This window comes from Dermacentor variabilis, chromosome 3 (genome assembly GCF_050947875.1).
Source record: "Dermacentor variabilis isolate Ectoservices chromosome 3, ASM5094787v1, whole genome shotgun sequence".
Lineage (NCBI taxonomy): Eukaryota > Metazoa > Arthropoda > Arachnida > Ixodida > Ixodidae > Dermacentor > Dermacentor variabilis.
The window spans coordinates 23,022,646-23,036,777 of record NC_134570.1 but is presented as its reverse complement, the minus strand read 5'-3'; the positions used below and the strand labels follow the sequence as shown (position 1 = coordinate 23,036,777).

Here is a 14,132-nt window from a genome sequence, read left to right as displayed (position 1 = left end):
TCTGGTTTGAAGACTTGCGACAGATTTTTAGTACTTCTTCGTTTATATCTTAACTCGACTTATGCGACTTGGGAGGGAAATGTCAAACAAAAGATGGCATATGCATCATGTATTGCTCCCTGCTTAAGTGATTTATATCTAGCTAACCGTGACCAGGTTCTTGATGAACGCCTGCAAGATGTCATGAAAATGTTCCGATTTGTTGACGATTTTCTAATCATTTTGAATAATGAATCAGACAATTTTGACTCACTGGTTTCAAAAATCGTAACCTCATTCACTGAAGTGTTGTCCCCTTTGTCGTTGACACATGAAGGCAATTTCATAAGGTTTTTAGACTTAGGATTGTACTTTTCCCCACAAAGGCATGCTGGAGTTATCAGCCGAGAGGCAATAAGCCAGTCATATCATTTCATTCAGCTCATTCAAAACTCGTAAAATGCACAGTAGTAACATCATGCTTCAATAATTATCTGATGAAGTCATGTGACCACAAAGTGGAAGCCAGTTTCGGAGATCAGGCCAAGCACCTGGCAGATTCTGGCTACCCGATGCGTATGCTGGCCTCTGTCGTGGAGGGCTTAAGTAGGAAGTGTAAAGACGCATTGAATGGAAACAGTGCCACTGCTAGAGCAAAGAAAGTTGCTACGGTACCATACATTCATGTATTTCACATAATCTCAAAATAATAGCGGCAAAATCGGTGGTGGACTTGGTGTTCTCTGCCCCCGAGCATCTACAGAAACTATGCAAACAGGTTAGTACAGAGAACAACAAAACGCATGCATGTTCTACTCAACATCGCAAACAATTTGTAACCTGCGCTCATAACGTTGTCTATGCCATTCCACTTTTGTGCGGAAGAACTTATCTTGCTCAAAACGGCAGATACATCAATGAGAGATTAAAAGAGCATTGATATAATGCCGCCAGGGTAATCTCAGGTCATTTCGGTATTCATTGCCGAGATTGTTCCTGCAAACCCATGTTTGAAAGTACTTCCATTCAGTATAGGGCTCATAGCAGGATGACAAGAGAGATTGTGGAAGGCCTACAAAATTGCAAAATTAGAGGAAAAGTGCGTGAGCATCAGTGTCGCTATCTCAAAAGGAGATAAGATTCCTCAGTTTATCTTTGTAACCATTGCAGTATATGTTTTCACCATGCCTTGCACATGTGTACGGTTCATCGACATGCACAATTGAATGTTCTTTTTTGCTGTCACGTTTGTTTCTGCTCATACAGTATATATTGATCGATGTGTGCGAAAATAAAATCTATAGTTGAAAGTGAAGCACTGTCTCTGTGTATCTGTTTCTTTCTAAGTCTTCGTTCAGTCGCGCTTATACACTCATGGATATTACGCCCTCCAAGATTCTCATGTTCAGTGTGGGAGCGTGCTGTACCATAAGGCGAAATTAGCATTGCCGTGAAGTCACACCGCAAGGTGAAATTCGTATGTAATCTGCACCCTGCATTTACTGTCAAAATTCAGTGCGGTTATACTATCGGTGTGAGATACCTGCGTAAAAATGCGGTACTGTCTCACCTGCCAGTCTATCTATCAGTTGCAACAATTTTCACTGTCATGTAAAATCTGGATCGCCCAAAATATCACGCTGTGGCTGCTATATTGAAACAGTAACTAAATCTACCAGCCTCGCATATGTGGCGGAGGGTGAGTTTGAGGCTAAGGATTCTGGGAAAAAGCTAGCCTTATATTCGAATATACGATATGTGAATAGGGAAGCTGGAACTTGTATCAGAGCTTGTGTGTCAGTGTTGGTTGTAAGCAGTTTTATCTGTGGCTCTGCATCTGAAGCAACACACCATGACTGCAACCAGGCTAGCATTTCAAGACACCACTCTCTCAAGTGCCAACCCACACACCAAGCAACACCTTGGCTGCATACACGCTCCCACTATATACACATTCGAATCCTACAGCCACTAGTCACTCCTACAGGAACAGATTATGATACATATTAAAGGGAAAGAAAGGAAATGTCATCACACAGGTAAAGTCAGTGCAATTAATTGTAACACTCAGTGTACGTTTATCCTTTGCAGTTTTTATTCGCGGTTCCTTTGGCACATCCTTTTCAACAGTATGTCATGCCCTGTGGTAGCTGTGGGCAAAACAAGTGTTTACACATCTGGTCTAACTATCACTGCGCCAATTTGGTGGAAGTTGAGGCAACTTTTTTAGGCTCACCAGCGAATCTGGGCTGACCAGTCGTATGCCCAGGCTGTCATTATTTTTACTTGTGGCACACAAATAAGGTCACCATAAAAATCACTGCACCAACATGATGAATAACTTAAAATAAATTCAGACAACAAAATGAACAAAACTCTGCTCTTCTTAAGTGATTAAGTAGCTGGTACTAAAAAAATTGAACTGCATTTATGAATTCAGTGTATTTCAGCTTATCAACATAAGTAAAGAAAATTTTGCAAATAAAACATTAACTGTTTTCTGATGCAACACTGCATTCAATAACAACCGCTGCACTAACTTCTGCTCCTATATTAGCAGCATCCAAAGCGCCAAGCTATAATCCAAACTATTTGTAATCTCACAGCCAGAAATCACACATTCCACAACCAACCCTCTGCATGGCTTCCAGAAGGTGGGCTATGGTCCTTTCTTACACAGCACCACAGGCATTCATCACAGCACACACAAGGCCGATGTGAAGCAATGTTCGCAGAGCATATTGACAACTTAGTGACCGCATTAGACACCTTGGAAATGTTTATATCAATGACTAAAAAGCATTTTTACTGTCCTCTGTGCACACATTGGTCGGAGAGCAGTCCTATGAAAAATTGGCTTCCACAGTCTTTGCAGCAAGTCCACAATGTCACAAGTGGCCAAGGTGTAAATGAATGTTGAATTGATGAAGAAGCTCGCAGCATTGCCGTAATGAAGATCCTCCTGGAGAAATTTGTGGGCTTGCTTGCTCACTTCTGAATCTTCTCTATCTGTTCCATGTCTTCTGCATCCAATTTCTGAATAGGACGCGCTGCCAAGAAGAACAAGGTAAGAGTCTTATACTATAACAGGCTGTCACACAAGCCTCCTTTCACACATTCCGTAGTACAGTTGAACCTCGCAATAACGAAATCAGCGGGGAACACGAAAAATTCACTTTCGCGAGAATTTCATTGTTGCAAAACGAGACAGCGCAGATAGGTAATGTGTCACAGAATGAAATTTTACTATCAAAATTTTGTTAGCCTACTTTGGCAAGCTTGCTCGAGGATATAAAACCACATTGCCGAACATACAAAGTGCGCCGCATGTGCCGATCAGCAGTGGCAGCACTGCCGTGGAGCAGTATTCTCGGTCAACCGCTTTCCGAGATACGATCACTTTTGCGAAATATTGCACAACCAGGCATTGGACGCAGAGCAACAGCGCTCCACGCATGGAGCAGCATTTTTCCAGTTCACGCTGTCACCCGTAGGCGCCAGTACATCCGGTGACAAGCGCGCAAGTGATCTTATTTCGTATACACGAAGGCTGTTGATCAAGATTACAGCTTCTTCGTGCAAACCTATGTCCAGCGCCAAGTCCGCACACGATGCCTGTCAGGTGGCACCAAAACCAGCGTTCTTGAAGCAAGGAATGCGTATTCCCGGACAACTGCTCAATCACAGCCTGATGCGTAACCCTCCATACTGCAGCCACCATCTCAAGCGCCATAAACAATTCCATGTCGGCGGGACGGAGCTTTTCTTGTGCCTGCTACATTTTCCTTGCCGACGCGCACATTACACACTGCACTAGGTGTGCAAAAAACGCCACATGCCGGTAGCAATATGCTGGCGCTTCAAACGGACGATCAACAAAAAAGATGGCAGCCATAAAGTGTTTCAAGCGCGAACACTTCTGGCACTTGGTTGTTTTTGTAAACAAAAATGGCGGTGCCCACGCAAGTGTAATATGCTGGTATATTATGCAATTTTAGTACAAAGCAATCGCATTTGAGCACACTTTGCAGCCTGTTAGCCTTGAGCGAGTAGGTAATATGCAGGATTACGTTGCGGCAAATTTCGTTGATGCGAGATTGTAGTACAGCTACATTTCGTTGTCAAGTGGTACGAAATGCACTGAATCCTATAGGCGTTCGCCGGGGATACGAGAACATTTCGTTGTCGCAAGAATTTTGTAGTAGTGGGATTTCGTTATCGTGGCTTTTGACTGTATCACAAATTTAGTTTACATTTACCAGGTTACAGTTTGCAAGAAAAGACAAGCTCTACTTCTCTGCGTGACATTCACATGACAGTAGAAACTCAGCTATGCCTGATCTGACTGTGACTAAACATCCATGTACAACTGCTCAACAGTGGGATGGGAGATGGGTGAGGTGTAAGCTACAGCTCCAGAATTGACATCAAGCAGCTGAGCAGCGAATTTTCATCATGGCAACACTGCCTTGGCTGTTAGGCATAATCAGCACTGCTTCATCAGGTGCTAGTGACCAAACTTGTGACTTGGTCTTGGTGGAGTTTCTTGGTGTTCACCAAGAAACTACTACATCACCAAAGAAAGCAAAAATGCAGTGTGCGCGGGAGACATCCTAAATGGCACCAATTTTCAATGTCATGCGTGCGAATGATATCCAAAAATATCAAGCAACGCAATGTACGATATCTGAAACTTCAATAATAAAAAAAAACAGTCAGTGGCATGGCGGCTTCATCTTCAACTTGTCTTAACTATGGGCCATGTCAACGGCAACGTGACTTTCTCACAGAAACCGAAACTGTTGATTGTACATGTTTTGAAACTTACATTCGTTCATTCTGAGTAATTAAAAAATTTGGAATACTGAAATTTGACCTAAAGTGAATACTAAATAGCATAATACTACTCGAATATATTGATTATTTGCCCAAGCCTAACTACGTTACCTAGCAGACACGTTTCTCAATTCTTGATTGCAGCCACAGAAAACGAAATACTCAAAGCTCTCATGCCAAGCACGCATGCATGCCATGCTTCCAAGCTTACAACAATCACGTTACATTTGCTTTTTTAAGGGCACGAACATTGAGTGACACTCTTGTTTCTTGCACAGCACTTCCAATTAGACACCTGAGACGACTCGCGAGTAAATTCAAAATAAATCAGAAAAATATAGTGCTGTATAAATTTCATGGGTTTTATTACAAATATGATATCAGAGCATAAGTTTAGTTACAAATTGAGTTACTAAAGTGTACAGAATAATAAGAATTAGAAATCACTGATTACCACACACCAAAGCTGAGAATCATAGAAGAGGAAACCTGCCACGTGAGCAAGACTTTGGCGAAATTCCTGGAATCCCGCAAGTAGAAAGTGGAAGTAATGACGTCACTAATGACATCATACACAAGAAGGTGGCATGATATTTAACCAGCTAATTAATGGAAAACAGTTGCCTCTGAGTTCAGTTCGTGTGTTGTGTTTGCCTAAGGTTAACCTAAAGAACACCAACGCCGAGGTGTGATCGCCACTAAGAGACACCTAGTCAATGATTAGGGTTGCTTACCATTTTTTTGTTTTTCAAGAACATAAATAATGCAACGCTCACATGTCCAACCAATACAGAAGCAATGGTCAGGCAATGTAATGTCAGTTAGGCTAACAGATGAACAGAAGTCATTGCCACTGTGTTGGTATGCTAGTATTGTGCCAAAATTTGCAATACTATAGTGCTAATGAAAAAATGTTATCGAGAGCCCATAGAGTGCTTTCAATGTGGCAGCGCCCACCAAGCAAAGCTGGAATGGCAAACAATGACACATTAAACTTACCAAAGTGCTCCTCAATCTGCTTGAGGACCGCTAAGCTTCGGTTGCCTTCCACCATATTGACAGCAATGCCCGACTTGCCAAACCGGCCCGTGCGCCCAATGCGATGCAGGTATGTTTCGCAATCGGCCCGGCCCTTCATGTCAACAGGAAGGTCAAAGTTTACGACCACAGTGACCTGCTCCACATCAATGCCTGCAAGTAAGCAAACAAACATGCAAGCAGATTCAAAACCATATATTTGGAAACTGAAACTGGACAAAGCAGAACCAGACCAGACAATTCTCAACATGAAAAAAAGGAAGAAAGAGATCCAGTAAAAGAATAATGACAATGTAACTGGCATACCACTAATGCTTGCTGTTTTACAAAAATTGAACCAAGCCTTAAATAATACATATGGAAAAACCCATCTCACAATGAATGTCAACCTTACTGCAATTAGCATTGAAGCAATGTATCGAAACACCATACTGCAATGTAAACGAAACAGCACAGTCCGCATCACCATAGCCATCAGCAGAAATCATACGAGGGCAAGTAACGCCAGAACACTTCATCCTTATTTGTCCCTTCACAGACTTTTCTTAATAGTGCCTTCACAGACTTTATCCTTGCGTTTACTGCTGTTCATAACACCACAGAGTTTCATATAATATTTACTAGAGGGAACTATGGCGCTAGTGTCTACAGGAGCTGCAAGCGAGGTGCTTCAACCAGCATAGGAATGATGGTTAGTAAAGAACTTGGGATTTGCCTAAAATTTCTCCTCCTGGCTTCAAACGGCTTTGCAACTTTCTAAACTCATCATTTTCAACAAAGTATGACTATAAATAATTAAATAATCATTATTAAAATTGATGGCAGGATTAAAACACTAGACCTCTAGCACAGAAGCCAGACATTGAAACCATTCCGCCACAGACACATGCAGCGATAAGCAGCACAGAACACCCTAATTTCTCACAGGCAAGCCAGCACCTTTGAATTTGGCCACCTCGACAGGCTGAATAACTGCAATTAGTAGCAATTATGCTTGTTGAGGATAAGGCCACGTACGAGACCAATAATAGGCTTGTGGTGAATCTGGAAACAGTACCCTCCGTTTTGCTGTTGATAAAGGCAGTGGAAATAGTGAGCCCGGAGCAGACAATGGTGATTGCAGGACGGAAGAAGCCATAAACTTGAGACTTACCCCTGGCACAGACATTGGTGGTGATGAGGACACGGTCGAGACCCTTGCGGAATCGTTGTAGTACAGCAATACGCTGTTCAATGGTGAGCTCGCCAGAGAGCAGGGCCACAGCATGACCCTCCTTGGTCATTTGTCCGGCCAGCCAGACAGCTGCCTGACGTGTGTGGCAAAAGATAATTGTCTGCCCAATAGCCAGCACACCGTAGATGTTGGAAATAGCCGAGAACTTTTCTTCCTTACTAGCACACACCACATAGTACTGCTTGATGTTCTCCAGGGTTTCCTCCTCCTTGCGCAACCGGATCACCACAGGGTTGGAGATGATCATCTCTGCAAACTCCATCACATCCTTGTCGTAGGTGGCTGAGAACAGCATCATCTGGCAGTTTGGAGAAAGCCGCCTGCAAAGACATATGCCACATTGCTATGCAACTACTGAAATACCAAACGGACACTACTTAACAAAAAAGATCCAAGGGCCCCTCACCAGGCCACGTAGCAAATTTCGGTTATACGCTGGAAGTTGTTATGTGCCCTCTAAGGAGTGTTCTACTGCAAGAATTTTTCAAAGTGGTTCATTAATAGCCAAGATATAAATATTTCAGAGTCACAAACCCTCGATTTCAAAAGACGAACACCACTGCCAAGAGAGACACTCTCCCCACTTATCCCGCCTAGCGTCCGCAAACAAAATTCCTTCCCTGTGTTCGCCCATGCCGGAGTCAGTGAATTGCGTGATGCATACGTCACGAGCCCTGCCTCTTTTTTTTTCCTTTCTCACTTTCTTTGCTGCGCGACGAGCTAACAGTGACGGCCTCAAAAGCAAGCTGTTACGTTTGTCTTGTTTCGTGCAGCGCACGACTTTGTGCACTGTGCACCAAGACACCCCCGACTAGCGGTATAAGCCAGTGCTGCATGAACACTGAGGCAGACACAAGCGGATCACAGGGCATGATCGCGCACTGGAACACGGTAGAAAATCACATAGTTTCATTGTCAGCACGCGTGACTGCACTATGTGGGAACAAGCAGACGAAACGAAAGTACATCTCTCTTGCTGCAGTGCGAAGTAAAACAAAAACATGCTGACATTCTGCTTTTGTGCATATTATAATTTCTCTAAACTTTAATTTGTCTAGTGATGCAACAGATTACACAAATAATAGATGCTGCCTTGAATGTTTCTCAAAGACATGTGTCACTATGGGCAACATCACAGCACGGACACATGCACACAGGCGCACGTGCACACATAAGTCAACCCTCCAGCTTGGAGCCCGGCGCCTACGAGGAGAAGGGCAAATGGCATTCAGTTTGAAACTTCAGCTGTTTCCGTGGCGCGTAGCAATGTAACACTTGGCAGACTTGATCGTTAGCTCGCATTGTATGCACTGCACTTGTTAGCTCAAAATGGCCAGACCTAGTGCAGGGTGCTTTAAACAATCATTTATTCTTTACATTAGGACAGCTAGCAACTGTGACACTTTTTGGTGGAGTTGTTAAAGATCAGCACACCTAGAAAATGGGAAGGGTGAAAACATACAGACGTGCCATATGTGTTTATTAATATTAAGTAATCTTGCAGATATATTACAAATGCACCAGTGCAACAAATAAGCATTCTGATGATGAACACACAGAATATAACAAAAACAAAAGTAAGAGGTCAACAAAACAGATGCATCTATAAACCTAAATAGGCACTGCTTTTGCTTATTTTGGTCTTCAGTCGTCAAAAATAACTCTACCATTTAAGTTATACAGTCAAATATTGGCCATATACATACATCCTTCTATACAGTAGTATGACACATGAAATCATAGCTTATCCAATAGCAGTTCAACAAAGGATTACTGCTTTAGTATTGCAAAGCGCTGTAATTATACACAGCAGGACATGTTGGCTAAGCTGTAGCCTGCCTTCTGAAAACACAACACACAAACAGCGCTAAGCAAATGCTGCACAGCCATTATGAACCAGTGCAGAACAATATGTAGACGTTGAGGGCACTCACTTGTGGATGCGTATGGACTGGTCATGATGTCCCTGCTGGGCAATCATGATGTCCGCCTCATCCAGCACAAAGACCTTGATGCGTGACAGGTCAAAGAACTTGAACTTAAAGGCCCAGTCAATGATCTTTCCTGGTGTGCCCAGGATTACTTGGTCTTCGATCTTTTCTCCTTGCGAGACTGAAAAGCACAGAAACATCACCTTCATAAATTGTGAATGATGGCAGCTAGTACACCATCTTTGATAGAATGCACCAATGTCTCAGTACAATCAGTTTCACCTCATTTTACAACATTAAAGGGGAACTGACGCAAAATTGTTCTCGCCTTTCGTTGCTTTGTTAGTAGCCGCCAACTTCGTAATTATGGGAAGACGGATCAGCATGTCGAACATGCAAAAAAATCACTAATTGTAAGGTCTTTTAATGTGACAAATTCAAAACGTGCACCATATTCTTTGGTGTCACGTTTGTTTACAAGTCATCTGCATACATCGTGAAAGTTGGGCGGTTGAGGGGTCACGTGGTGTCAGTGATGCATGGGTCAATGCAGCAGTCAAAGCCACATTGTGATCGTATTGTCAAAAGCTTTAGAAGATGAGGTAATAGGGGAGAGAAGGTGAAAAATACAAGGGGCACTGTACATTTCAACAGAAAGCACAACCAATCTTCCATAGAAGGTATGAGCCATGAGTTAAGAGGAAAACAGCAATGATGGCACCAGGGAACAAAGCTTATTATTAAGGCGAAAACCCTAGGTGTCTATGTTGGCGGTGACCTTGGCAAAACTGTGCCATGATGAAAAGTGGCCAACACCACAGAGAGTAAAAACTCGTAAAAAAAAAACTTGGATTGATGTCACATTTCTCAGGGAGGCTTCTGTAAAAAAAGTAAATTAATGGCTTTGAAAAAGAAATTGGGTACATTTCGGTCTGGGTAGGAATCGAACCCAGGCCTTTGGGGTGTGAGACGAGCACGCTTTCCTGAAGCCACGGCTGCTCGATGGTTCTGGCTTACTAAAGGTTTGCCTACTGCATGCCTGAATGTACACGTCACGTTGCAGCCATCTCTCTGACTAGTGCATGCATCAATGGGCAGCAAACATGATGGTGCAAAGGAAGTGGTGCCACGTCATAAGTGTATAAAATGAGCGCATTGCTGACATTCCAAGGTTTCCAAATGGTATAATGCTTTCGCATTCCTACACGTAAGCAATCTTAAATGTGTGCCGAATTTTAAGTTTAGTGATTGCCGCCGCACCAGGTGTTGCGCAGAAAAGCAGGCGCATGCGCTCTGCGCACTGATATCAAAGTCGGAGCGATGGAGGAGTGCACACGCTCTTGCGGCTCGCGAGGATAGCCACGCAAGTATGCCACTGCGGAAGCACGTGCTGCTGCACCTTGGTGAGGAGGTAGCTTTAGTGCCACAGGTGCATTTCCCATTGTGGCTCGTTGTGTCTTGCAAGAAGTATAGCCCCAATTGTATAGCTTAATGCATTACCAATATGTCTTACGAAGAAGTCTAACCCCGAATTGTATAACTTCATGTATTACCAAATATGCAGCAGGCTTTCACCTTGTATTACAAGTGTTACCCCTAACTTTTTTTGTGTAGAATTTGGAAAAGTGCAAAGTGCAAGGAATTGTTTATGCAGCGTGTGTTCAGCTTTCAGCAAGACATGGTCATTGTGCAGCTTGCAATCACTGGACCAGGCTGACTGGCATGCATCAGCGATTTGTGACCACTACCTCCAATTTTCATGACATTAATAGAGAACATGTAAACAAGCCCTAGGTAAAGAAGTAGTGCTCTATTTGGTATGCATATCGAAACAGTTACCCTAAAGCTGAAAGGGAGGTACAAGTCGTTATTTTTTTGTGCTTTTAAGGAACAGTGGCACAATAACGTAGCTACGGGATTGACAGCTATGTAAAAAAAATTATGGGGTTTTGCCTGCCAAAACCACGAGATGATTACGAGGCGTGCTGTAGTGAGGGCTTTGGAATAATTTGGACAACCTGGGGTTCTTTAGTGGTCGTCTAAATCAAAGTACACAGGTGTTTTTGCATTTCGCCCCCATCGAAATATGGCCGCCACGGCCAGGGTTCAATCCCACGGCCTCATTCTTAGCAGCCCAGCACTATAGCCACCAAGCAACCACGGTGGGCAGACCGCTATGTGGTCAAGCAAAAAAATGTGGGCTAGGGAATCTTTGTGGCTGCGTCTTTAACTTCTCAGCACAGCTAGCCTGTATACATCAACTGGCCCTTAACTGTTTAACTTTTGTATTAGGAATGTCGGTAATAAAACATTTCTATGCATATCACACATAGCAATGCAGTGCTAGAAGCTTTCTAGCCCTAAATTATATCTTCAATGGCAACATTCCATTGCAAATGGTACAGAGTGATACTTACACGAACTAATGCATGCAATTAGCAATGTTCTTCTAAAAATCTGCCATTAGATTGGAAGGTCAAAAGTAATATGCCTTGAATTGAAACCAACATAAGCATGCCTCTTCCTGCTCATGTTTTTATGTTAGAGCAAAACTACTTCACCACTCACATGCAGTAAACCTTGTAGCTACGTTCACCTGTGCATCACACATGAAATTTCCAAAAGATCAATTTCTAGGATTCACTTCTGTCTAACATGGCAACTAGAACAATGAATCACTAGAACGTTGGCTGTTCTATTCACTGGCTCAGAAAATCAGTGAAGTTATATCCCAAAAGAGATTGATCTGGAACACAGCCCAAGTACACACTATGAAGCACTCTGTGGTGTGTGTTCCTCGTCCGTGTGTGTTGTCCAAATGTTGTGCAATCAAGCCTCTAATATGCTATACCAACACGCCCAGTCCTCAACCTTGGCAAGCCAATTAAAACATGTAGATAAATATGCTGTCTATTTACAATTTTTTGCAGACCATATCAAAAGCAGCATAAATCCTTTGTGGGGCACTGCAATGATTGAAATTAATGTCAGCACTACTCTTGTTACTAACTGCAGGACTTCAGAAGTCATTAATTCCTACCACCTTCACTTACAGGTAATAAAATTACATTTAGCCTTAGCTGTGTACCAAGTATCTGAGCAAATGCTTGCAAATTATAGGAGCTTTTTATTCTGAAACAGCTTTTAATAATGCACAGTCGCTGAAGGATGAAAGAAAGCACTGTTTGGTCAACCAGAAAGCCTGACATGCAGCACAGTACTGAGAGCTTGCAACAATGTCACGACAGCTGCCTTATTAGAACACTGCTAGCACATTAGTATGCTGTACTTGTTGAAATACATTTATCTCCAAGCTTATTTGTGCCTGTGCTTCAAAGGTTGTGAACAGTACTAAAACACTGCACAATTACATCGCATGCAAGCTAAGTGTAGCAAATATGGCAGACAACATAGTTTTGACTAGCTTGCTTACACATAGTTTTAACTTGTTCCTTTACAAATGATGCTCCTTTAGATGTCCTCCCTTCCGCCCTCCTCACACAGACAATTTTCTACTTATTTGATATCACTCTGTACTTAAGGTTCATCCCCTCTTTAAAGAATTGCTTGAATGCTGAAAGCTGCAAATCTCATTAATGTCAGTAACGCTCTGCCCAGCAACACATTCATTTAAGCTGTCACATGGTTCACCCCTTTGTACACGTTTGAACCACTTCTTTTGCGGGGCACTTTGCTGGCTGTCATTTCTTAATAACACTGCCCTTCAGTGATTTGCTATTTCTACTCCTCTGCCTCAGGCTGTCATTGTCTGACATTTCCGGAGGGGCTGCCAATGTCTGTTTTCAGTTCATTCACTTTGGCATGTGACCTGAAAGATGGCAGGGACTTCAGATAGCTGCACACAAAGATAAGCCATATTCAGTTTAAAGCTCGCCAGATTTTTTTTTTTTTTCTGTGTATGGTGCTTTAATACGGAATGATCAACGATTGAACAAAATCATCCCAAAGCCCATATAGGGGGGCTGCTAAAGCTTGCAATGCAGCAGGCATTATGCAACACAGCCCGGCCAACAAGGCAAGCATAAATAGACGGCAAAAATAAGAAGGAACCTCACAGGTGACCCCGCGCACGGCATAGCAGAAGGTGATGCGGGTGCAGAACTGTGCCATCCTCTTTGCCACCTCGCCAGTCTGTATGGCCAACTCGTACGTGGGTGACAGGATCAGCACCTGCGGATACCGCTGCTCCTCCTCCACTCGACTTAAGCTAGCCAGAATAAAGGCAGCAGTCTTTCCCGTGCCGCTCTGTGACTGAGCAATCATGTTCTGTGGAGGGTCAGCCAACAACGTGGGTAATGCCGTCTCCTGGATCTTGGACGGCAGGTCAAAGCCACTCGCGTACACGCCTTTCAGAAGTTCTGGGCGAAGCTTCAGCTCTTCAAACGTCTTGATCGAGTACAGTGGCGACTTAGGGTCTTTGCGCTGGACCTCCACGTCGTGTGTCGAGCGCACAAGACGCGAGCGGATTATTTTCTGCATCAATGACGCCTCCGCCGGGGTGACCACTGAAACGAGGAGCGCGTAGTGTAACCACGTGGTCGTCTCGCTCACGTAAAACACGCATTGCAATACTTACCGGGCTCATCTCCCTCTGTAGCCGCTGGTTTGCTATCAGCGTCACTGGACTTTTCATCGTTGTCACTCGGACCAGCGTCTCCGGACCCATCGATGCTAACTCCCGACACCTGCAAAACAAGTGTCAGCTAACATTGCCGTTTCTCACAACCTTCTCTTTACCTTGTCAGTGAGACTTGAGACTAGTTTCTCTTGCTCGTCTGCGTCCTGAGCCCAACTTGACATTTTGTTAAGTCAGGCGAACACAATTCTTCGAACACGGAGTGAAATACCGCAACAAAACACAGCTAACACCGCGTCGGAATGATAGTGATAATGTGTTCGCGTCAGCGCCACCTGCCTTACTATTCGCTTTCTGGCAATTTTGACGCGAAACGCCTTTTGTTCAGCAACAACTATAAACTAGGTGACAGAGAATGCTAATAAGTGATAGCTTTATAATATATAAGATTATTATCAACTTAAGAGAAAGCATAACGTTGCTCATACGCATTCTTAAATATAGTTTGTTTTTTTAC

The 14,132-nt window shown here is 43.3% G+C and overlaps 1 protein-coding gene across 2 annotated transcripts; it reads right to left on the bottom strand.

Moving 5' to 3' along the window:
- Window positions 1-2,052: 2,052 nt before the first annotated feature.
- Window positions 2,053-13,938, bottom strand: Dbp80 (putative ATP-dependent RNA helicase Dbp80). Of its 2 annotated transcripts, XM_075684487.1 has the most exons (7): window positions 13,777-13,937; window positions 13,616-13,724; window positions 13,095-13,544; window positions 9,022-9,199; window positions 7,007-7,407; window positions 5,815-6,006; window positions 2,053-3,029 (listed from the first exon to the last, which is right to left on the bottom strand). In XM_075684487.1, the coding sequence occupies exons 1-7, from the start codon at window positions 13,837-13,839 to the stop codon at window positions 2,968-2,970; spliced, it is 1,455 nt and encodes a 484-aa protein (XP_075540602.1). In that variant the 5' UTR covers window positions 13,840-13,937; the 3' UTR covers window positions 2,053-2,967. The 2 variants fall into 2 exon arrangements, with proteins under 2 accessions (XP_075540602.1, XP_075540603.1); XM_075684488.1 differs by lacking the exon at window positions 13,095-13,544 and having other exon boundaries at window positions 13,777-13,938.
- Window positions 13,939-14,132: the final 194 nt, after the last annotated feature.